At 39.8% G+C, this 26,550-nt stretch overlaps 1 protein-coding gene across 17 annotated transcripts in view; it reads right to left on the bottom strand.

The window, feature by feature from the left end:
* Positions 1-26,550, bottom strand: part of LMO7 (LIM domain 7) — a 176,377-nt gene that overhangs the window by 75,984 nt on the left and 73,843 nt on the right. For all 17 annotated transcript variants that reach the window (XM_075918868.1, XM_075918867.1, XM_075918869.1 and 14 more), the window contains one exon: positions 21,707-21,813. In XM_075918868.1, coding sequence (XP_075774983.1) covers positions 21,707-21,813 — 107 coding nt within the window. Of the gene's footprint in view, positions 1-21,706; positions 21,814-26,550 lie in introns of those variants that run through there.

Below are 26,550 nucleotides of genomic sequence, written 5' to 3' on the forward strand. Positions count from 1 at the left end.
AAAATGATAAGGGAAGTTCTCAATGCCATGGCAAAGACGTATAGAACTTGTGAAGAAAGCAAACATACAATAACTATCATTGTGGTAAATTAATCTTAATATACATACACAAGCATTAACCAGGTTCTTACCACGCTGAGTAGGTACAAATGCTGTGTTCTTAATATCTGATTTACAGTCACCACATACAAATCACAGCAGCTAAAGATAGAAAACAGTTGCTAGAGTGCCCCAGACCATGGTCAAAGACCACTACCATTCTACCAAGTTTTTACTGGTCACAAATGTATTGGATTTCCTTATTACACACTACTATGAATTAAATGCTAAACAACATCCTCCTTATCTTCCTGTTTCATGACAATGAAAAGCTGGAGAGCTGATCCATGACAGTCCCTAACCTATTTGTTTATCTAGCTCACTCCGTACATTCACTAGTCAATTCCAAAATGGTACCACAGTGTATTTAAATAATAATGTATTGAAATGCAGGGTTATGGACAAATTCTGAAAACACAGAAATTAAAATGTTAAAGGATATTCAGCAATTGTTGTATATATCAAAGAAATGACATAACTATTATCAGCATAGGTTATATTGAGAGAAATTAGCATGATTTACTGGTTTTCTAAATTATGTTTATTTTCCATATTCACAATGAAGGATTGTCCAAACTGTCCACACAAGCGCCTACTCCTTAAGGTGCAATTGAGGAAAAAAAAAAGAGGACCAGTGTTAAATCCCTCATCACGTGTCAAAAGTAGTTATTTTTTGAGTAAGACTTCAAAAAATATATGCCTCAAAAATAACAGACATGCAAACTATTCCACAAGATGATATGATGAATAATGCTCATCTTATTACATCCTTTTCAACATAAATTTGAATATAAAACTACACTAAACTTCAATTTTGATGTAAAAAACTTAGGGAGTACTGTAACATAAAAGCATTATATAAAATTTGACTGCATAAATACAAGACAAAGTTTCCATATAGATGTATTTATGAAGCCAGCACATAAAAGCCCTTAAGCTTGGGGAAAATATAGTACATTGTATATTTTAGTAAGCTATATACTGCAGCAACTAGTGATACATTAAGCTGTTTTGCATTTGCATGAAACCTTTAATGCTAAAGAATCCCAAATAGCTTCACAAACTAAGCACAGTTTATTCAATGTATGCAATGGAGGCATATATCATTCCATCGTTCCAATATTTTTTAATCTTACTCATTCAATTCCTATTGATTTAAAAGGGCAGTGCAAGCACTATCTCTGAAAACCAGACCCTTTATTTAGGTGTCAATCAGCCACATTTTCAAAATTACTTTTCTATAAAGTACCACTGAAATCCAGGCAACCTGTTTTAAAAAGCTACCACCATCAAGAAAGCAGAGCCAATGGAAATACAGTTGTTACTCTTGATGAGGACAAAAGAAGAAATTATGGTCAAGTACTTTGGTCAAAAACTCTTAGCCTTATAAGCAGTGCTATAAGATCTTCAGCATCCCACAGAGCTGATAGGACTGTGGATTTTAAGACCTCATTTTGAATCACTGAATTGTATACGATTTAGAATATTTAAGATACACAAATTATAATAAATCAGAAATCTACCTCAACTTTGTGCTCATTTTAATCTACTTAGAATTCATACTATACTCAAAATGCTTAAATTTAAGATTAGGCAAAATTAATTTTGATAGCCTTCTGGTAAAACTAATGAAAATGCACTATGCCTTTTTTTGAAAATCTCTTCATTTTACTCTGCTTTACTAAGCTTCCTTGTCTGCGAACAAAATCAAAGAGCAAAGTTTCCTGATACACCTTTTTAATTCAATCCAAACAATGTTTGGACAATGTTACAGTGATAGGATAGGCTTTTAGTATGGCAGTTAATAAAAGTCCATTTCCATGGACAACTAGAACTCATTTCTTTAGTGGACAGTGAATATATTATACCACAACAACATTTATTTCAGTGTCTTTCCAATTCACTGAATTACAAAACTCTTTACATGGGTAAATAACAGCCAAAGAGATAGACCAGAGGATCTGCAGCTCACATCAATGAAGATGTTTCCTTTCTTGGCTCCCCATTCGGTGTGATCCACCTGTGTAATGTAATGTGTATCCTTTCTGTCTTGTTCTCACACCTGTGTCCATACCTCACACTTCTGTTTATGCCTCATCCTTCCATGAGGTCTTTCACATTTGGAACACACTCCCTCAACTGCTCACAAACTCTCTAGTCTTCTAACTTTCAAATCCTGCCTTAAAGCTTATTCCTGCCATCTCCCCTTCAGTGTGTTAGGGGAGATAAGAAATTTTCTTTTTAAAAAATGATCCTTAACATCTATTAATAAACCTGCCTTAACAAGCAACTACATGATCTTTTGACACTTGCTCTCTCTTCTGTAATATCCTACAAACTCTACTTGCTTAGATCCTTCACTTGTTGTCTCATGTTATACTCCAATTATGTGCTCTTTGAAGCTGGGACTATGTTTTCACTTGTTTTGTGAATTGGCTAGCATTTGTCTAGGCTCTTGAAAAATAATCAAACACCAACACTGGAAGAGATGCACATTCAGCAAAGATCTGAAAAGATATTGACACACACAGGAAGGCTATTCCAGACAGTGGGAGGAACAGAGAAGAATAATGGAAACTGTAGCTAGACTGAATGTAAAACACTCAAGAGGCAGAGATGAGCACAAGGAGGGGAAAACAGAGAACTGGTCAAAGATTTTGAAATGATTTAATGTAAACCTTTTCTTCCCTTTTTAAAAATCTAACAAAATAATATTAAGATTAGAGTACTTCTTTACAAATTAGGTAAATAAGGTACTCAAAAACAGTTCCGACTATCAAGCACCTAGCAGATCAAAATGAACAATAAATCAGGTACCAAACTCTAAGTCATCTGAAATAACTGGTGCAATACTTCCATGAGGTATAAAACTGCAAAGTATTTTTAAAAGATTCCTTCCATCCCAGAATCCCAGATTCCTGATTAGAGCTGAGCAAAGAGTGGGAAAAACTAGTGGGTATGATCACTAAATACTACATGCAAAACCTACACTCAAACGTAACCAAAAAGGGAGTCCCTCAAACATATTTGCTTTTCTGTGAAAATTCTAGAAGGAACTTTTATTTATGTAAATACAGATGTCTTGCATGAATGAGTGTATTTCCACCAGGGCTGTGTCTACACTGGCATGAATTTCCGGAACTGCTTAAAACGGAATACTATTCCGTTTTCAGTTTTTCCGGAAAAGGAGTGTCTACATTGGCAGGCTGCTTTTCCGGAAAAGCCCTTTTTCCGGAAAAGCGTCTGTGGCCAATGTAGACGTGCTTTTCCGGAAAAGAGCCCCGATCGCCATTTTCGCGATCGGGGCTTTTTTCCGGAAAAGACTACTGGGCTGTCTACACTGGCCCTTTTCCGGAACAGTGTTCCGGAATAAGGACTTATGCCCGAGCGGGAGCAGAATATTTTTTCCAGAATAGTGGCTGATTTTAGTAGAGCATCGTTGCTTTTCTGGAAATTCAAGGGCCAGTGTAGACAGCTCGCAGCTTATTCCGGAAAAGTGGCTGATGTTCCGGAATAAGTGGCCCAGTATAGACACAGCCCAGCAGTACTGGCATGTCCCTACACCCAGCAACCAATAAATCTAGCTCCTCTCTGTTATTCAGTTATGAAGGAACACAGCCATTTTTAAAAATGGAGTTCACATACATAGCCAATTTCTTGGAGGTAGATATACAAACTTTGCCTTAGCTCAAAATACAGGATGTGGCCTGTAGGTACTTTGTGTTTCAGCCAAACTACTTTAATATAAACCTATTGTGATCTATTATAATAAAACAAATAATCAAAACTGTAAGGCAATAAGATATCCATAAGAAAAGATACATATAGGCAAGCAAGCAGGTTAGCCCTATAGACTACACAGGAGACAAACATTTCAAAATGCCCAGTATTTTCCAGGCCTGCTATCTCTTCCCACAATGAAGTGGGTTCTCTCAGGTACATACAAACATTCTCCAACCCTAGCCACAATGATTTATTCAAATTTTTCTCCTACATTTGAAGCTTTTATCTTCCAAAAGGGAACAAAGAAGTCATCTTATATGGCAGGAGTGGGCAATAATTTTTGCCCGGGGGCCACTTCAAACTTTTTTAAAGTAGCCCCAAACCACCCCGGAAGGGGTGGAGCCTAAACAGGAAAGGGCAAGGCTATCCCCACCCCATAATTGGTCTGGGGGTGGGGGAGTCCCTTTGTCTCCTCTTCCCACTAGGCACTTATGTCCTAAAGAGGCTTGGTATGCTCCCCTCCCCCATCCCCACGCCAATCAAAGCCTGGGGAACACGGGAAGTCTCCTCCTGCCCTGCGAGGAGCACGTGGCACTTTGAGGTGCCATGGGCTCCTCGCAGGGCAGGGGCAGGGTGAAGGAAGCTTCACACAACTCCCCGCCCCCCAGTACCTGATTGGCCCGGGGGCAGGGGAGCACGCAAAGCCTCCTCCACTCTCCCTCCACCACACCCCACCCATCCTGCGAGCAACGTGCTGCGCTTCAATGCGCCACATGCTCCTGACAGGGCAGGAGGAGGTTTCACATGCTCCCCTGCCCCCTGGCCTTAGTTGGCCTGAGGGTGTGGGAGCACGTGAAGCCTCCTCTGCTCTGTCCCCCCTTGCGAGCAGTGCACGGTGCTTTAAAGCACCACCTGCTGCTTGCAGGGTGGGGGCAGAACAGAGAAGGCTTTGGGCACTCCCCTACTCCCAGACCCTAATTGATCTGGCCCACGGAGGCCCTTTTGCCCACCCGTTATATGGCATAGGTGGTCAAGTCATACAACCAGTGTATTGAATTCTAACTACTTAATACTTCAAGGTGTATTGAATGCCAATAGTTCACACAAACAACTCAGTTTTAGAACTCATAGCTTTGCAAATTTGAGTCTATAAAAACTTTGAGACAGTATTAACAATTACAAAGAACTGGTTGAATCATGGAAAACCATTTACAAATAACGTAATGACTGACCATTTGAGACAAATCTTACTGTATTCTCTGTTTAAGTAAACTGAATTACTTGAATAAATTAATCATGAATTGATTTTCTGTGATTAACCGGAATAAAGTTGTTTAACATATTATTCACCCATCTTCATGAGAATAAATTGAGGAAATCAGATTGGTCTTCATATAAATTGGGCCAAATAAACACATAAGAACAAGAACAGTTAATCAGCTATTCCTATGAAAAAGTTTCATGACTTTTCACCCATGAAGGGGAAGAAAGCAAAGAATGAAATGGCAAACACTATTTGTAAATCCTTGCTGTTCAGTAACCTTTGTAAGATTCTCCATGAGCAATCAACACCCAACAGAAGCACACAGCCTAAATTTCAAAGAGTAAAATACTTTGGATAGCAAAAATGACTGTGGTTTGCAGAGTGACAGCGCTGAAAACATGTTTCATTTGCAATGTCTCTCATTCTGCATTTCTTCCATCTGGGTGGGTGTGCCTTCTGCTTAACCATCTGATGTGTGATCTGAAAAATATCCACCTAAAATTGGTTAAAAAAAAAAAAACCTTTTGAAATCACTGCACTTTTATAAGACCAAACTTCATGGTAAGTTATGATGTTGGATGCAAAGTATGTAAAAATTGTTTTTTACGTATTTATAGATGGTAATCTCAGCCACATCTGATAATTTGTTATGGGCATTCACTAGCTTTGGCAAGTAGAATGATAAAGTGGTTTTGTAAAAGACAGACTGTCTAAAAAGCAAAATATCTGAGTTTAAGATAATGTTTATCTTTCCTGTGAAGGACTCTGAGCTGGTCATATCAATTTTTTAAAAAGTTACACTATTCCATTATTCTTAGTAGTGTGGAACATTTCACAATTGTAAGGAGACTAAAAACAGTAGTGCAGTTATGGTGACACAGGTAATGGCTCAGTCTAGCTGCTGAAACTAAGGGGGCTTAAGTGGGATTGTATTTTGGCAATTAACGTGTTACCTTTCATACCATAGTCATGCTAGTGTTTTTACCACAATAGTTGACCATATCCACCCCAGTTAAAAAAAAAAAAAAAAAAATAACACCTCCCAGCCATGTAAACCCTCACAGAAATCAGAGCTAAAAACCATCTTCAATGAGATTTTCAAAAGTTTTTAAGTGACTTAAAAGCACATGCCTTGAACGGTCATTGGGATTTATGTTCCTAAATCACACAAGTGGTTTTGTAAATCCCATCTGGTACTCAGCCTGCTTGTGCACTAGGTGCCTCCAATTCCACCAAGGCCTCGCAGTGTCCCTCTCCTTCTGTGTAGCTTCTTCTACATATCTTCTACTGGTTCCATTAAGCTGGATGAGCCACTCACACGATTTTCTTGAAAATGTTTCAGTCATCCAGTCAGGATGCAGAAAATTTCCAAACAATTAAGTTGGCCAGTTGTACAACATTCCTACTGAATAGGATATATTGAAAACAATAAACAAAAACCTCATTGTTTGTTCAGAATAAAGAAATCAGTATTGATTTGCATATACTGTAGCATAAAGGGCTACAGTCACTGGATAAACTGATCATCTAATTCCTAGATCATATTAAAGAAAGTATTAGTTTCACTGAAGACTATCAAAACAGCCTGAAAGGAGAGGTTTTAAAAAACAGAAGGAAAACATCAGGAATATATTGCCATTGTAAAGCAGTTAGAAAAATACAGAAGATGTACAGGTACTTTACATCTATTATCAAAATTGCATATGAAAAGCTAAGTTAATCATGTACTCAACTAGCTCATGCTTGTGATTCCATTCTATATAGGTTGTGATGCCACACCCACCAATGTGGCAGAGGTGTGACAGCTTAGTCACTGCACTGATGAGTACTGCAAAACATTGCAAGGGTGGAACACATGATACACTCTTCCCTACATAGCTTTCAGAACAGTAAGTTAATATTGCCCAATAAAAGCCCTCCTAGAATTTCATGTGAATGCAAAGAGCCTCATTAATATAAAGCGTGTTTTTACTATTTTAAGGTAGCAAAAGTAGCAAAAAGGAAGTTCAATAGACACCATGTGTATCTGTCTCCTACTAGGAATATGCCCTTTAAAATGGACAGCTAGGGACTAAAAGCAAATGGGAGCTGAGGATGTACTAAGTATCTCACAGAATAAGGTTACCTAATGAGGGAAGGAAGCTAGCGATAGAAAACAGAAAGGAACAGAACAGAAGAGAGAAGAGAAGAGAAATTCAAGTTAGGCCAGAGCTTTCAGACCCCACATAGCAGCAGCTCCAGTTTTAAATGATACAAAACAAATAATGAAGGACCAGAGGACAATATATAAAAATGTAAGCATGAAATATATTTTAGAAACACACTAGCTCGAGAGTAAAGATTTTGTGAAATTAAATGGTTAGCCTCTCTGATCCTTGCTCCATAAATATCAGTATCTAACCTCAGTGTTTCTTCATTTAAAACAATTTAAAGCAGTGGGATTTGCCACTGTCAGTATGAATATCAAATACTGAAGAGCAAATACATTTGCTTTTGTGAATATGCAGACAAAAAGTCTATTGCGTTTTTATGTTCTGTTAACATCTGCTGAACACTGCAGTACACTCTTTGCCTTACCTAAATACAACTTCTTCAGAAATTTCCCACTGTTGCCAACACAGCATCAGTTCCACTAGTAGTAGCAACATTGAGCACCAGCAGAATAGAATCTCTAGCCACTAATGCTGTCATTCCTGAAAGGTGCTAAGAATGGTTATACAAACTGGCATTATGAAAGATGTTCTTTCATTCACCTTCCTCTGCCCCTTCCCACTCATTTAAGACTTTTTTTAAAAAGATGACATTAATGCGGAGCTTGTACTGTGCCTCATAGTTGGGGTACTAAACCTACTCTCCAAGGTAAAAATCAGACAGAAAGAATGCTCATTCAACTTCATCCCTCCTGAAATTTTGAAGGAACAATTATAGCATCTTGCTTATGGGCTTTCCATTGAACATATTTTCAAGACCATCACTCTGATTCTTGTAATGCATCTTTTCCTTCTCAAATTCACATCACTTTTTCATTTATACAGCAGACCCCAATGCATCTTTTCTTTCATCGTGTTCAGCATCTGTTCCCTCACTCTTATTTTCTCATTTCATCCTCTTGTATTTTCTTCTTCATTTCTGTTCAAAATTTTCTGCTGCATTTTCCCCTTTCTTCTTCCAAAAATCTTACTTTTGAGCCCCTATTACTTTCTTCTAATGTAATTACCTTTGTATCTACACATTTGGTTTTGTATTTACAGTTATAATGTTATGTGCTCTTTTGCATTTAATACAAATACATATACCATAAATAAGGTCTGTTCATCAGAACTGTCACATTAGCAGCTACTGTAACAGAAAATGTTCTGGTTTTTAATTCTGATAACATTACTGGAAAATCTTTCAATTATCAATGTGCACAAAACTGGAGACTGAAATACACTTGTTCCACTTCTGCTGTGTTTTTCTGTTATTAATGGAGTACCTCATCAAGGATGGTTTCCCTTTAAACAGAAAAAAGCTACCATATCTGAAAGTTACCCTGTGAAAGGATATTAAACAGAGTTACTGACTCGCATAATCAACATTAAACAAGGCGTGGATTAGTATTAGTTTACAGAAGTATGCGATAATGCCTTTGCTACTCAGTTTCATGATGAACACACATCTTAAAGTCAAACATTGCTAGCCTAAATATTACGCAACAAACTCCTGATTTCCAACTGCTCCTGGCTGGTTTTGACCACTGTTTTATATGAGGACACTTATCCCTGAGGAAAGTCAAAATTTGAAAATATCTTCTTCAATGCACTGCAACATTTCAAAACAGTCTTAGGGTCTATACAATAGCACCTACCTTGAAATAAACTATGTAATTCGAGCTACACACTTATTTCAAAATAAAATGCTATTCTTCTGACTTCCTTTAACCTCATACAATAAAGTTTACATTAAGTTGGAGAAAGAAGCCCATTATTTCAAATTTCAGCACATAACGTAGACCGCACCGACAGTGCATAATGTTATTTCGGCGTAACTCCCTGTAGATGTACCCTTAGACATGGATGCAGAATTAAAATGGATACACTAATACCTCAGATTTGCCTAGAATTAAGTATATGCACTTCTGTCATCAGTCTTGCCTTATTCACTGGGCTCCAGTAAATATGACTGGAACTTTGTATATTTGCCAGAGCTTTTCTAGGAGGACAGGAAAATGAAAGAAGAAATATCACCCATATTACTCATAGAAAGTTAGTAAACATATCACCCTTAGCTGCTTTATTACTAATACTACAATTCTGAATGAATACCAGAGATCCTACCCATTTTTACAGGAATCAAGTGGCACTACTACTGCATGTTGATTCTATCTCCAGCACCTGTTATAAGTTCTCTAGTCTTGTGCTTACAACAATCTCTGCCCTTTCTTCAAACAGTGACAAGTGGGCCCCTTTAGGTTCTTTAATATGTTTCTATCTACTTGGCAACCTTCACTGACAGAATGTTGGTTGGGGGAGGAATCATTTGGGGAGCACTCCCGTGATAGGATACCAGCAAAATGGCAGTGGGAACAGAACATTCCATCCTCTTCAGTTTGTGCAACATAAAATAATTTGTATACTATTCTTGGAATACTGATTATTTCAGACAGTACTAGAAGCATTGCTGTCAGCTTAGTGACTGTTATATGCCTCAAAAATTACAAGAAACATCTGCTAGAATTTAGACTTCAAAAGTATTTAAAATCTTAAGTAAAAAAAAGTATGAACCAATTACTAGAAGCAGAAAATAACCTGTTGCAAATGGAAGACATTTAGTTTAGCTAGCCAATGCTACAGCCCTCTAGCATAGGAGTTTGCTCACTGCCAATTCTGCAGATTGGAAAGGTACAGAAAGTAATGCATCTTCACTCCTCTTCTACTCTCTGTTCTTCCAAAAGCAAGCAATAGAAAATCTAGCTCCCCATAGAATTAAGAGAGTCAGTTCTCCATGTTGCATGGGGCTTGTCTACGGAAGATACAACCATGTAGTTCAGAGATTTAGGGAATTTACAGTTAGAAATAATCTGATACTGAGTTTGTATCTAGCATTTATATATAATCTGGCATGTATTCCAAGAAACTATATAGTCTAAATTACCTTCAAGGGAATCTCTCAACATACTAACTCCCTGAGGCACACAATATTTTTTATTAGGGTTATCAATTAATTGCAGTTAACTCTTACAATTCATTAAAAAAATTACTAGACAGCCCTAGTTTTTAGGAAATAAGTTACTGCCACCAAAAGACTACAACTGCCATTATTGCATCTTCGGGTATTAGTTTCCATTCTTCCAACTGGATTTCCCTCCCCCATCTCTCATTGTATGTTATAAACAACATTTGTTTGCCCAATAGTAGGAGACTGAAGACTAAATTCACAAATGTATTTAGATGCCTAAAAATGCAAATAAACATCTAGTGGTATTCACAAAACAGCCCAAGCAGGTTAGTTGCTTAACTTCCATTGACTTCAGATATGAAAAAACACTATAAAAGCCAATTAGTAATAGTGATGTTATCTAAAAAGTCATCTCAGGAGAGGTTAAAAAAAAGGCAACATGCTTTCAATCCTAGTTTGAAAATATAAATTCCTTCTTGCAAGAATTTATCCTTCTTAATCTTTTCCTCTTCTATGTCACTTAGTTGGAAGTTACTCAACCAAAGCTATCTAATTACATGTGAGTTGACTGGTGGTACCATAAACCTCACAAAAGTATTTAAATTACTCCCTCATCCATTTACAATCCACATTTTGTCAATTTTTCAGATCTCTCCATCCTTTCAATATTTGTGGGTGTCAAACTGCTCTGGTTTCCCACCCCAATTTAGCCCATGTGTGTGTGGATAAGCTAATTTTCAGTAATGTCATATTTTTCATTCTGCTTCATTCAGAGGATGGACAGTGAATGAGGCAGATGACTCAGAACTCCACTGAGGTTAAGATGCTAATTTAAGGCCAGAACCCCTTACATGCTGTGGAATCTCACCACCAATATAATTTAATGACAGCTGAAAGTGCTGATCTGACCATTAAGTAGCATGAAGCCTAGTTAACTTACTCTGCTCAGTATTAGACTCAACTTCTGCTTTCAAAGGAAGCCTATATATCCCTTATTTTAAGTAAGCTAGTGAAATACTTAATTACCTATTTAATTCAGTCCTTACAGAAGGCTAGAAGTTGGACAGTCAAGTTGAATATTACCTCTTACAATATTTTTGAGCTTAAGATAAATTTTACAGAATCTAAACTATTTCACACACACACACACACACACACACACACACACACGTTTATTTTGTGTTGCCCATAAAAGCTCTTCGTTTATTTTAGTGATGCACTAGTAGATCTGCATTTTACTCTAATAGAGACATTTATCCACTTGAGACAGACAATTTCTATTCTTTACCAAGGATATCAACTGAATAACTGGGAAGCTCAATATCAGAATTTCCAGTAAGAACAACTGAAGTTTGACAGGTCACTGGGATAATTTTGGTCATCTTAAAGCTATTGAACTATTTTTGTAAGAATCCTGCAACAGCTAGGAACAACTGGGTGGAAGTGCTCAACATTTTTAAAAAAATAACTTGGTAGGAAGTGCTCAACATTTTTTAATACTAACTGTGCTGCTAAATGAAAGTCACTGAGCTCAAGTTATACTCAAATTGACATAATAAAAAAAAAATCACATGAATTAGAAAGATAACCTCCAACAATTGAGAAGTTGCTGCCATGCAGAATGCCATCTCATTTAGCTGCAAATATAATAAAAATATTTAGGGTAAAAGAAAATGTGGCAATACATTACACACACTGAATAGAATGAACAGATACATATTTACTTAATCAAATAACCAATTATGAAAAAAGAAGGAACACATACAACTCTTCGGGGGTATGCATGAAGTATAGTACCATCTCGATCATTTATTTTAGACACGACACATTGTTATACTATACCAACAGCCAATAAGGTCTAGAGATTTTCAGAAAAACTGAGCCATAAATATCAGACAACTAAGCACTCTTCCCTTCTTCCTGGGCACAAAATCATTCATGACAATATTTCCCATGTCACACTAGAGCTCTTCTAGTCTCTCAACTGCTATGATATGAAGACATTTGCAATTTTCTATATACACAAATACCAGGATTTGTATGTATGTGAAAAAGTTTACTAAATTTGCATCTTTGGCAAAATGTTAAGCAACTGTGTATAAGGCACAGACTAGTTATCAAAGAGAATTAAAAAAAACACTGGAAACCGAAGAGTTCTTTTTAGTAGTATTGCAGATATAGCTAATATTTACAGCAGAAATTTCACATTACAAATACCAATATCATCAACTGTGAGAACACTAAGACTCCCACTTCCTTTACAGAAGTGTCAACTAACAAAGTCAACTAACTTAAAGGCACTGTATTGAAAACATACCAAAAACAACAACTCTACAGTGATCACTGCACATTCAAGCAAGCATTTTGACATGGGGCTCAATGAACACAATCTAGTTAAAACTGTAGACTTTTTTTGCCTGTGTTTACCAGTGTAACCTATCAAGTTACTTGCCTATCATGCTAATAATATGGTTGTGTGGATTTGGATTAATTAATAAATAAATTAATGGGTAGATTTAGCATAGAGGTAATACAGGCAGTCCCCGGGTTACATAGATCCGACTTACATCGGATCCCTACTTACAAACGGGGTAAGGCAACCCCGCACTAGCTGCTTCCCCCCAGCAGACCAGGGAGACACGAAGCTAGCACCCTCCTGCCCCCCAGCAGACCAGGGAGACGTGGAGCGGCTTTTCTCAGCAGACACCTCAGCTTGAGAATAAAGGACTGAGGGAAGTGAGATGTGGGAGAATAAAACTGAGCTCTGGAGAAATGTTTGGCTAGAGTTTCCCCTACAATATGTACCAGTTCCGACTTACATACAAATTCAACTTAAGAACAAACCTACAGTCCCTATCTTGTACGTAATCCGGGGACTGCCTGTAGTTAAAAGTTGTAATGCAAGAAATCTGCTTAAGGCTGTAACAGGCCGTTTGCAAGATCAGCAGAAGCTAAGGTTTGCAGATTTCCATGGTTGAGACATGGTCTCACCCAGATACAGATCATAGCTTATTTATGGTTTCCTGGGACTAAAAAGGAGAACTTAGTTCTGGGACCTTTCACACACATAGGACAGTAGGAAAAATACCCTCAAACTCGGGAGAGACACCATTATATAAAAGTCCCAAAATAACTGGTTCAGGCTGACTTTAGTAATCAGGACACAAGATGTGACAGATGACACAAAGGCTCATGGTAACGAATTGATGTATATGATAATTTGAGAGCAATGATACACTGACCTATAGGAAAAGGGCACTTCAACATTAGAAACATCCCCTACTAAATATGTGTCAAACATGTCAGTGTCAGCTAGTATAAAAGTGGGGCACAAGTCTAGAGGGGATAGGGAAGAGAAGATGTAGTTCTTGGAAGGGCCAGATTGTTCTAGAAGGAATGATGTACGTATATGGTATGGAAATATGGATGTACGTTCCCTATCTTATGAAATTGGGGTGTTTGTGACTGTGCTAATCGTATTAATAAACTATATTTGTAAATACACAAGAGTGTGAGTGTTGCAACCGTGCACATCAGAGTTCCCAGTCATAGAATAATTGAATACTGGGCCTGATCCTGGGACAAAGAAACTGTCAACCCTAAAGATGGGTAATTAGAAATTAAATGTAATCTTAGATCAGGCAACACCAGATAGTCTCAGTGGCACAGCTGCAACCTTATTTCTGATCATCCATTTGTTTGGTATGGCTTCTATCAAAATAAGATCCTACCTCCAGAGCCATGCTGCCTTTAATCCACCCCAGAGTAAATTTCAGTCCCCCTTAAGTAGTTAATGATACCAGTTGTGTGGGAAGCAAACTTCTCTTTCTTTTGAAGCTATTTTTGTGGCATAATGGAAATTAAGTATTGTTCTATGTACCATTACAGAGTATTAATTTGTGATTCACCACCAATGTGCTAAGTACTATCCCTCACACACAAACACAGGGAGAAAGTTCCTGCCCTGATGAGTTTACAACAACGGCTCTAATGTATTTGAGTAATTATTTAAGACACATACTATAACTATCGAGTCACTGGTCAAATTCAGTATGTGAACTACAGTTAGACATTGATTGTGGGTCCTGAAATGAGGCCAAAGATTAATTTAGGACCTGCAGTCTCATCTGCAAATGCTGCAAATGAAGACACCTTTGTGTTTAGAACCAAATCTCTAACAGTAGTGCACTTACAAAACAGACACTACTCAGATGTTTAAATGCACCATTCTGTAGGCATACACTAATATTATTCTGTACACTCAATTGCAGCTGACTTAAATGTGGTCAGTTAGCCTCAGATGAAAGAGAAAATAAAATTTGCCTGAGGAATTTAGGAGGCTTTGAACAAAAATAGAAGGGACCAGTGTACAACAGAACCTCAGAGTCATGGACACCTCAGAAACGGAAGTTCTCCAGCATTTCCTCTAAGTTTTTCCATCCATCATTGGAGTGAGTTTTATCATGTGCACCAATGTTAAGATCATGTGCACGTGTGTGCCACAATGGTGCCTGGCAGTTACTAACAAAAATCCTAGATATAAGATACATATTTTTAAATGTTATGAAGATGAATACTAAAACAAGGGATAATTAATCAAGTGCATGACTTGATTTTACATTACATAACCATTTAAATGAAAAGAAAAAAATTCAAAATGTTCAGTAGCCATTTGATATCTTATTAAAAAGGTGTGTGCTGCTCTTATCATTGTCAGGAAAGTTGAGTTGAAGGCACTGGGACCTGAGCTGGCAAGCATTGGGTTGGGCTGTTGGGATAGATATTTTAAGTAGTTTTCAACTACTGGCTAGATGTTATTAAATGGGCTCACTTCTATTCCCTCCCATCTTCCACAGCTGTAGCCACAACCTCCCATAGCTAAAGTTCATAACCTTTTAGTCAGATTTCTGAACATAGTTTCTCCTTATTACCCAAGAAACAGGATTTTCTTTGCCATTCAAAGCAGGTGTGATTCACCATTAGCACCAAGTTAGCTCAGTCCTGTTCTCAGACCTGAATTACTTCCTCTATTTTATGGGTGCTTCCTGTCTTGTACTCTGAACAGCAGCCAAGCAGCTGGAGTTGCCTGGGTGGAAGGAGAAGGGGATAGAGGGGGCAGGAAGGTGCCACTTTTTACTCAAATTAGCCCAGCAGCTGGGACAGCTGCCTGAGAATGGGGATAGAGGGGACAGGAGTTACCCCCAATTTAATTCAAAGCAGCACAGCACATTGAGTTGCTGGAAGGAGAAGGGGCATAGGGGACAGGGAGCTGCCACTGGCTTTTATTCCAAACAAGCCCAGCACATGGGGCTGCATAGGAGGGATAGTGGAAGAGAGGTACTGTTTCTATTTCAAGTCACACTCACTGACTACAGCCCAGCTGTTGAGGCTGGCTGAGGAGCAGGAGGGAGTGCAACTTCTACAGGCACATTGGCAGCAGCTGGAGCTGCCCAAGCGAGTTGGACTGAGAGTCAACTCCCCTGCTGACTCCCCCGCCCCTGCCTCCTACCTAGTCCACCAGTTAACCTTTTTCTACATTCTCCATCTCCAAGGTCAGGAATCAGGAGGCAGTAGCTAATTAGGCTGCCTGGCTCCTCTATCTGCACTAATGAGGAGGGAGGGTCTTAATTTCTTCCTCATTGGTGGCTCATTTGCACACTTTACAGGGAACTATGTTCTTAATGCTGAACAAAAGATTATGGGCTTCAGCTATGAGAGGATGGGAGGGAATTTCAGGGCTCTGGGTAAGGAGGGGGTGTCATCAGGGCTTCTGGCCTTTGGGATGCCAGGCTTAGTGTTTTAGACATGGGTGGAGCACTGAGGCTCCCAGCATCAGGCCCGGAGCACCATTCCCAGATTCTACCCTGCAGGGGGCGCTAGGGGTCTGCTCCTGGTTGCAACTGCAGGAGGACTGGTCTCAGGGCTTCAGCTACAGGAGAAGTGCTGGGACTGAACCTGGCATTCTTGTTATACCTAGAACCCCAAATCCCAGTGCCTGCCGCAGGGCTGAAGCTGGGAATGAAGCCATGAGGTTGAAGCACCAAGCCCTGGAGAGCGCCATGGGGTAGAAGCCAGAAGTGAAGTCAAGCCGATCAAAGCCTGAGGCCTTCAGGTCTAAAGTCCTGAGCCCTGGTGCTACTGAGGGTCAGAAGCCCCAAGTCTCCCTCCCAACACCCAGAGCCCTGATTCCTCCCTTCCCCAACGCTGAAGCTGCCACCCCAACTCCCGGCAAGCCCAGATGCCATACACTACTAGCCATTTTGTTCTGTTTTTGTCTGTGCTGCTGCCTGATTGATTACTTCTGGTTTAACTTGGTATCCAATTGATGGATAAATCCAGACCTCTGATGTCTCCATGTTTGAGATTCTACTGCTCAACAAAATCTTTGTCTTTGACAACAAAAAGCGTGTTAGCTTTATACAAAAACACTGCAAAGAAGGAATAATGCATACCGTATTTGGTACAAGCTCATCTTATATGTTTATGAGAAACAGCATCAAAATTCCTAACATGATGCAATATACCAATTTGAGGCCATTATATACACTGTGTATAATTCCACCTGCATATGTCAGAAACCCATCACTTGTGTATATTTCTAATATTTTATTTTTTAAAGACCAGAGAGTCTTTTTTTTTTTTTTTTTTTTTAAGCAATTACTCTTAATGTGCTGAGAGCCTTATTATGTTTGCTGGGAACTTTCTGCAAGAGACTGCCTTGCCTCCAGGGTGATCATGTGACATTTGATTGACTTTTGGATGAAGAGTTATCCTAGTGTAAAGCTCTTCCAGTTTGGCAGGAAATTACAACTCAGTCATTCTTTCCTAATTTAAGTTTTAAGCATGCCAAAATTTGCCAGAATATTCAATTTACTGCTTTACAACATGGTCACATTTAAATGTCTGAGCATTTTAGTCAAATTAAGAAGCAATCATATGATAAAGGTTATACAGAAAGTTGATCGTGTATTGAAGCAAATTAAAACAACATAGCAAAATGGAAATAATCCCAACTATATATACACAGTATGATGGGGACTAATTTGTCTACAACTACTCAAGAGAAAGATCTTGGAGTCATTGTGAATAGTTCTCTGAAGACATTCCACTCAGTGTGTAGCAGCAGTAAAAATAAATAAATAAAAAAATAAATAAAAATAGAATATTAGGGGTCATAAAAAACAGGGAGAGAAAATAAGACAGAAAATACCTTATTGCCTCCATATAAAACCATGGGATGCCCACATCTTGAATACTGCATACAGATGTGGCTGCCTCATCTCAAAAAAGATATGGCATTGGAAAAGATTCAGAAAAGGGAACAAAAATGATTGGGGTTTGGAACATGTCCCATATGAAGAGAGATTGAACAGACTGGGACTTTTCAGCTAAGAAAAGAAGAGAGTAAGGGGGGGATATGATAGAGGTCTATAAAATCATGATGGATATGAAAAAAGTAAATAAGGAAAAAAGATATTTACTTATTCCCACAATAAAAGAATTAGGGGTCACCAAATGAAATTAACAGACGAATAAAAGGAAGTGTTTCTTCACTCAGCGCACAGTCAATCTGTGGAACTCCTTGCCAGAGGATGTGGTTAAGGCTAGAACTTTAACAGGGTTCAAAAAAGAACTAGATATATTAACAGAGGTTAGCTCCATCAATGGCTATTAGCCGGGATGGATAGGAATGGTATAACTAGCCTCTGTTTCTCTGGAGGTGGGTGACAGGGGAGGGATCACATGAGGATTACCTGTTAGGATTCCTCCCTCTGGGGCATCTGGTATTGGCCACTGTTGGCAAACAGGATACTGGGCTAGATGGACCTTTGGTCTGACCCAGAATGGCCATTCTTACGTTCTTATATTGAAAAACTTGCATAGCATGTCAAGCTCTCTTTATGTGTATATATATATATATATATCAATCATAAAAATGATCAAAAATTAAACCTACTTTTCTTATTGAACAAATGAGGCCTTGTATGGTTGAGAATAAGATACTATTTTACTTTAGTAATGACACATCCAGATTTGATCCCACTTTCCTTTGTGCAGGAACTACTAAACAAACCAGCGCTGTTGAATGAAAAGTTCTCAAAGCCAATTAAAAGGAAGGATAATCCAGTGGTTAGAGAACTAGCTTGGGACTTTGGAGATCTGGGCTAAATTCATAGAATCATGGGACTGGAGGGGACCTAGAGCGGTTACAGTCCCCTGCACTAATGGCAGAACTAAATAAAAACTAACCTACTCCTGACAGATGTTTTTCTAACCTGTTCTTAAAAATCTCTAATACCAGACATTCAGCAACTAACCACCTGGACAGTTAGGAAGATTTTCCTAATGTCCTTCCTTGTCTGTCATTTTCCATTTTCTGTGTGTGCAACTGATTGTTCCTCCATGAATGGACTACTTTACATTTCTCCTTATTCAGTTTCATGCTATTTACTAAAGACAATTTCTACACTTTATCCAGATTTTTCTCAATTTTAATCCTTTCCTCCAAAGCACTTGCAATCCCTCCCCAGTTGGTATCAAGAGAAGTCTTTTATAGGTGTATTCTCTTTGCCATTATCTAAATCAGTCATGAAGATATTAAATAGAAATGGACCCAGGACCAATCCTTGTAGTATCCAACTTGATTCACCCTTTGAGCTTGACAGTGAACCACTCAACTGGTTGGAAAACTGTTCCCAGAGAGAATTATACGAATCCACTTTATAGTAGCTCAATCTAGATTTGTATTTCTTTACTTTGCTTACGAGAGGGTTATGCTAGACCAGGCCTGCACAACATATGGCCCGAGGGCTGCATGCGGCCCGCAGAGGATCACTGTGAGGCCCATGCCGACTACAGGCAGCGCAGCCCCATCCGATCCACCGGCCGGGAAGGGGGAAGTGTGGCGATTCTCGCTGCTGGGCTGCCTGCATGCAGCACTGGCATGAGGAGGTGGGGTGTAAGCCAGAAGGCAGGACACCGGAAGATGCCAGGACGCTGCCGTGACGTGGCGTCGTGACGTCACAGCCAGCGATCGATCAATTTAAAAAGGCTCCGGCAGCCACGTAAATTGGAAGGCAGAAGCCAGTTAGGGGAGGGGGAAGGGGCTTGTGCTGAGGGAAGGCAGGTCAGGAGAAAGGGGAAGGCACCAAGGGGCAAGGTGCAGGAGAGACAAATGCCAGGGGGCCAAGTGGAGACATTTTTTTTTGTCCGCATGTTCGGTATTTTTTGGGAGAGCATCCCTACTTGCGGCCTGCAGCTGTTTTCTTTGGAGTAATTCGGCCCTCGCCGCTTTCCGAATTGTGAAGGCCTGTGCTAGACATCCTCAAAAGCCTTACTAAAGTCAACATATATCATATTTACAACTCCCCCATCCACAAGAATTAATACTCTGTCATAGAAAGTATTAGATTAGTTTGACATTTTTTTCTTGATAAACTATGCTGATTATTACTTATCACCTTATCTTCCAGGAATTTGCCCTTTTTATAGCTGGGCACCATATTTGCTTTATTACAGGACTCTGGAATCTGTCTTCCATGAGTTTTTGAAGAAAACCACTAATGGCTCACACCCTGTTCAGTGAGCTCCTTCAGAGTTCCAGGATATATTTCATCAGGCCCAGTGACTTGAAGACATCTAAATTGTGAAGTAATTTTTAACTTGTTCTTTCCCTATTTTGGCCTCAGACCCCAATTCATTTTCACTGGCATTCACTATGTGAGAGGTCCAGTTGCAACTAATTTTGTTGTTAAAAAAAAAAAAAAGATTTTCTGAAAGACTTTGAATAAGATATCCACTCTGTGCCTCAGTTCCCCATATACGAAAGGGGGATACTCATACTATCACACTGGGTGTTTGAGAATCAATGCATCAAAGAGTGAGATGCTTGGATACTACAGATACTAATAGGTTCCATTAAGTACATAAAAGAGATAAATAAATCTTATTTCATTTAATTGCCAACCATTACCAGGTAGGCATACCTGCTACTTTTGTGACCTGTAGTTAGAACTCAAACAAGTTGGACAACATACCTTCCACAACAGTTTGCTAAATTTAACTATCGGACCTCCCTCAGATTTCAGATTGTCAAAATATACTTGGCTAAATACTGACTAATCACACAACATTTTAAATTACTCAGCTATATTTTAACATCAAGCTAATCTAAAACAGGGATGTGGAGACTTGTGAAAAATTAAAAGGCAGAGTTCACAAACATCTTAGTTCCTGTTGCTCCATAAAGTGAGTAAAAAAGAATGCCTACATTTTAAAACAAATAAATCCTCAAATAGTTTAGAAATATCTTAGTTATCATAAAGTATAAGAGATTAATCCTGAATTAAGTTTCATTTTCAAGTGGCGGAAGAACAGTTCACCATATTCCCACTCAAGCATCTTCACAGCTAAAAAAGCTGAGTTGTTTCACATTTTTTTTTCCTCGTCACCTTTTCAAAAATAAAAAAGTGTCCCTGCCAACTCTAACAATTCTACTAAATTTGAAGGAAATATATATTTAGTAAGTATCCTGTAAACCAGTCAATATCAGACTCCACCCATTGTCCCTTTCCCCTTACTGCTACTCAACAATGTACAAGCAGGTTGCACATCATGAGAACAAAAGCACCAAGCACTACAAGCTAAATAGCCCAAGGAAAGATTTGGTGAATGCCATATTTACCTCAATAATACTTGTTAACTATCAAGTTCTGGCAGCTTATTAAAGCTCTATCTTGTTCTCACTCAAGTTAATAACAACTCCCATTCAAATGAAAAAAACATGAATCCTAAAATTAAGGAAAGCATGAGTTATACTGCAAGAACCAACATGTCTATTTGATGGGAAAATATTGTCATCTAGAAGTATAACAAGCAGTCCAAGTGCAATCCAACAGGTAATTGTTTAAATACATTGTACTTTGTTCATGTTTCTCTCACCCCACTCTGGAGTGTGACATTTAGTAACAAACGTTTGAGAGAAGTGTTGTGCTTTAAAGAATACTCATACAAATACACCACAGCAAATTACTAGTCTAAGTAATTTGAAATCTTTTTAACTACTGATATAAACATATAAACACAACACCACATAATTTTATCACCTTCTGGTTACTACAGTGATTCATCAACAGAGTTTATTTATTCTAAAATTAAACTGTAACAGAACACTTTCTACTTCACATCTTTAAATACTCAAATTAACAAGCCAGAATACTGGTTGGTATAAAATACTAATTATACCATTTATATTACAAAATAAGGTTCCTTATATGAAAAATATGCACTATCAATTTTAACCAAGCTAAGAACCTTTTCAGCTACACAATTTCAGAACTGCTCTGTTTCTATTTTTTTCTAGCAAGAATTTTCTGGTGAATCATTTTTAAAAACTCTGACTGTAAAACATATTAGCTAAAATTAAAAAGATTAGGTAAAAAACAAAAAACAAAACACACTTACTTGACAGTAACTCGACTGGATAAATCCTGAAGATCCCCAGGATGAAAAAGCTGAGCTTCTTTCAATCCAATATTTTCACAAGCTTTCAGAAAAACATTTATATTATCCTGTGAAAAGAAGTGGAAAGCTATTGCTTAGTTAAGCAGCTATGAGCAGCTACTGCAAGTAGATTAGTATGAACGCCTAAGTTTCAAAGTCCAGCTCATGACAATAATAAAAAAAAGCAATCTTCCAGATAAATACTAGTAATACTTCATACACTTGCGTGGGCTAGTTTGTGATCTTTGACTGACACACACGTTAAAGATTGCCTGATATAAGGCAAGTGACTAGCCAGTAAGCAGTAATCTACACTTTGATGTCAGTTCTGCTCTGCAAACAAACGCCCTCTTTCCAGCTTTGCACGACAAGCCTCACCTCTTGCCTTTAAAAATAACTCCAGCTACTGACATTCACCCACCCAGAAACTGTTGGCAATGGAGGAATAAGAGGAGGAACATTCTGTTTCTATGATTACAGAATGATTGTGGAATACTGCACCTGGAATCTGGGTTTGGTTGCTGAGCAGGCTCTTGACAGAGACACAATCCAAACTGCTTGATCAAGGAAGCAGCAAAATATTTTATAGTGTGGAACTATAAAATATAGGTGTGGTAGAGTACTCGCTTTTTCCACCTGCTTCAGAACAACTGTCTAGTAAAGGCAGAGTAACAAACACATAACTGAAAAGACTGCAGAATTCATGATTTCACCTTCTACTGCATAATCAAAGGCAATTTAAAAGAAATTCTTTCAGTACATAACATTTTTATTTAATAGAAGAATATCCCTTCACATTCACTTCATAGCTCAGTTTGGTAGAAAGGGGAATTGGAGAGAAGAGGCTACTGTTACTTAAATCATAAAATATAGCCATGTCATTCAAAGTTTCTGTACTTAAGGTACAGGGCCAGACTTTCCAGTCTGTAAAGCAGTCATGTTATCAATTCAGTACCACTTTAGAGATGTTAAAATTAGATTAATCAACTAATCGAATATTCGATGGAATTTCCATAGACTATTCTATTGCCGATAAGTGCACTTCCACTTTAAAATATAGCACGAGTCAACCTGTCTGTTCATACATTTCAAAGGGGGAAGTGTTGTGCAGCATTCCGCCCCAGCAAAGATTGAAATGCCACATGCAACCCAGGGCCAGTGAAGGACTCTGAGTTCTTCGCTGGCCTCAGGCTCCATGCAGCACTTCTGCTTTGAAATATACAAGAGCCCCAAGTAGGGGCTCTTGTACATTTCAAAGATGGAACACTGCTGCTGCACCCCTGCCCTCTCCCATGGAGCTGGAATTGGAGGAAGAGAGGGTGAGAGAACCAGCTTTTAATCCCACACCCCCTAGCACCCTCTCCTCTTCCCCCCACCTTGCTGCCTCTTTCTGACAGAGGCAGCAAGGAGGGGGGCAGGAACAACTAGTCATTTACATACCCATACCACCTTAAAACATTCTCTTCCTCTTATTTGTTCTCCTTGGATGAAAGAACTCAATTACATAAATTATGAAAGTACTCCTCCCAAGAAATCAGAGAAGTGTCAGTATCTTTGAATTAAAAAAACACCCCACTTGTAAGGTAGAAGTGACTATGTTTAAGTAAAATCAAGTGATTAAATGCAAATAATTGAATGGAAATGTATAACATCAATTGTAAATTTACCCTGTGAATCTTTGTACAGTGCATAGGGCTGATATTTATTATACACATGTATGTATGCCAATTTTACTTATTTACAATGCATAAAGACTTAAATATAGCAGAGTTCTGCAATATCTCAAAATGGAGTCAAACTCCATTTTGAAAACCATAGAACTTTCTCTGAGCAACCAATTTGAAATATGAATTCTGTCACGTCCACAGGTAGCAGTTAGAGATTTAAAAACAGCAACGCACCTACCTGTTAAGATTTGAATAAGTTAAGAATATTCATTAATATCCTCCATTGACCAATCAATTCAAACCATGCCATAAGAGCATCTTTATCAGCCAATCATTTTAAACCTGGAACACTCATGAATATTCATGAGCCCTGAGTATAAAAGTTTCTACCGCACAGCAGTTGCTGCTGGCCCCTAGGCTCATCCTTGGGTCAGACAGCGTCGGGTCGTCGGGTATAGGTCAGAGAGAGAGTGTAAAGTTCTAGATACTCTTGTCCTATGTTGGATGAGTGAGGTCTTATACAGAGTTTCTCTCTTAGAAGGGACTGACGGAAAGTCATGCTCCCTCAATTTAATCTAATTTAAGTCTTTTACAGGGATAGGCTGACGGAAGGTCAGACCTTCTCTGATTAGGTTAGGTATTTAGTTAGGTAGTGTTTAGTCAGGATAGCTCCCGTCATCGAGTCTGTATGTCAGGCTGTGTCGGTCCATGCATGTCTGCCGTCGTTGTGTCTATTCGTCGGGTTTAGATAAGGTTTTCATTTTAGATTAGAGTTAGGGTAAGTAGGATAGGGTCTAGCATCAATCGCCTGATCCTGCCGCACTGAAGCGTGAAGAAGGGATCGCGAGGACCAGAAGACTTCGTGGAAGATGAATCTACCATCATCGCTCTCTGCTCACACCTAGAGGGATTCACCTTGGCTGTTCCTCCCTGACGGCTTTCAATTAGCCCAAAGGTTGTAGGTCGCCAAGCGCCGGGATCAGCCGACGAGGGACACCTAGCTGTCCTCCCTAAAGGCTCTCAATTAGCCTGAGGGTTGTAGGTCACTAGCAACTCACCAATCCTCTCCGTCACCGTAGACTCTGTGGTAGGCATAGGGACCTGGAAGGACTGCCCTTCCTGGTCCATTTAGTGTAAAAAAGGGGACTGCCCCCTCATTTGTTCATTTGAGGTACTGCTTGTTAAATTTGTTTGTTTTTAATAATATAGTCTTGTGGTTTCCAGTTAAATCCACGTCTCCAGTTTTCATTTGCGCGCCATACAAATCTAAGATTGGCACTCCCAGTGATCAGATACGGATTTGAGAGTCACTACCTTGTATACCATCCCTTGCAGATGAGCTGAGTTATTAGATAACTCTCGAGGAAGTTGTCCTTAAGACATCCTTCCTAATTCTGTCAAAGAGATACCGTAACATACTATATATTTGAGACTGTTCATGTGTTTGTTCAAGAAATCCTCCTAAATCAGTCGTCTCCAACCTTTTTACATCCAAGATCACTTTTTGAATGTCAGGACAATCCAAGATCCACCCCATCCCTTCCCCAAGACCCTACCCCTTCCTTAAGGCACTGCCTGCTCCACTCCCCTCCTCTCCATCACTTACTATCCCCAGCCCTTATACACTCTCTCTGGGTTGAGACAGGAGGTGTGGGCTCTGGGGTGGAATGAGGGATTTGGGTGTGGGAACAGGTGAGAAGTGCAAGCTCTGGGAGGCAATTTGGATGCAGAAGGAGGTAGAGAAGGGGATGATGGCTCAGGGAGGGGACTCCAGGCTGGGAAGTGTTGGGGTCAGGTGGAGGGTTGAGCAAGCCACAGGCTTGTGGATATGAGGGTGCAGGAATTTGGGTTGGGGTGTGAGAGTGGCTCAGGGCAGGGAGGTTGGGAGTATGATGGGCTCAGGACATAGATTTGCAGTGTATGGAAGGTGCAGAAGTGTTGTGGCACAAGACTGAGGATGTGGGGGTGCAGAAGTTTGGGGATGTGAGTGGCTCAGGACAGGGGGTTCCAGTGTATGATAGGCTCAGGTTTGGAGTCTGGGGTGTATGTGCAGGAGTGTTATGATGCTGTGGCCAGATGGGGACATGATAGCCAGGCTTCATTTTTAAATGAAATATGTCAAACAAAATGTTTCAGCATTGTCTATTTATGAGAGGGGCAGAGAACCTGTTTTGAGTCAGGGGTCACTGACCCACAGAAAAGTCAGTCAGGGCCACACAGGTGAGATACAAAAAAACCCAACCTTTCTAAAACCTCCCCAAGTCTCACTAATGTGGCCTTAACTGAGACACCTCACTCCCCTGGCACTCCAGGCCCAGGCCAGATTAACTGTTCTGGGGTCCAGGGTTAGTGGCATTTTTGGGCCCCTCTACAATCTAAGGCAGGGCCAAAAAGGAGGGATCCAGTGTATGGGACTGGGCTGCCAGTGAGTGGGATAGAGATGGGGGTACAGAATCTGGGTAGAAAATAGGGTACAGGAGCAAGATGCGGTAGGTATCTGGCCAGGAGGGAAGGAACAAGAGCAAGGTGCTAGTGGGTCTGGTCAGGGGGCAAGATGCTGATGGGAGTCTGGCCAGGGGGCAGGAGCAAAGTGCTGGTGGGGGTTTGGGCAGGGAGTCTGGCCAGGGGGCAGGATGCTGTTGGGGGTTTGACCTGGGGATCCTGCAGCTGCATGCCAGGTCCAAGAAATGTGTGGGCTGCTCTTTCCTCTCCCATAACAGCCAGTGCGGTACCTGAAATACCAGTCCATTGCACGCCTGGGACTTCCTTCCCCTGTTGCTTTCCTGCATATGGGGAGGGGGGGGAGGGCAGAAGGGGAGGAGACGAGAAAGGAGTGGGAGTCCTGGACCGTGCCAGCTCCAACTGCTCAGGGAGTGCATGCCCTGCTCCTCTGCTCCCCACAGCAGTACATGCTGCCTGAGCATTTGGAGCTGGTGAAGTTTGGAACTTCCACTCCCTCCTCCTCCCCCTGCCCCGCAGGAAGGCAGTAGGGGAAGGAAGTCCCCGGCACACAACAGACTGGTGTTTCAGGTACTGCACCGGCTGTTTGGAAGGGGGGGGGGGAGAGAGAAGAGAAGAGAAGAGAAGAGAAGAGAAGAGAAGAGAAGAGAAGAGAAGAGAAGAGCAGCCCATGCACTT

This window comes from Pelodiscus sinensis, chromosome 1, assembly GCF_049634645.1.
Source record: "Pelodiscus sinensis isolate JC-2024 chromosome 1, ASM4963464v1, whole genome shotgun sequence".
In the NCBI taxonomy this organism is placed as follows: Eukaryota; Metazoa; Chordata; order Testudines; family Trionychidae; genus Pelodiscus; species Pelodiscus sinensis.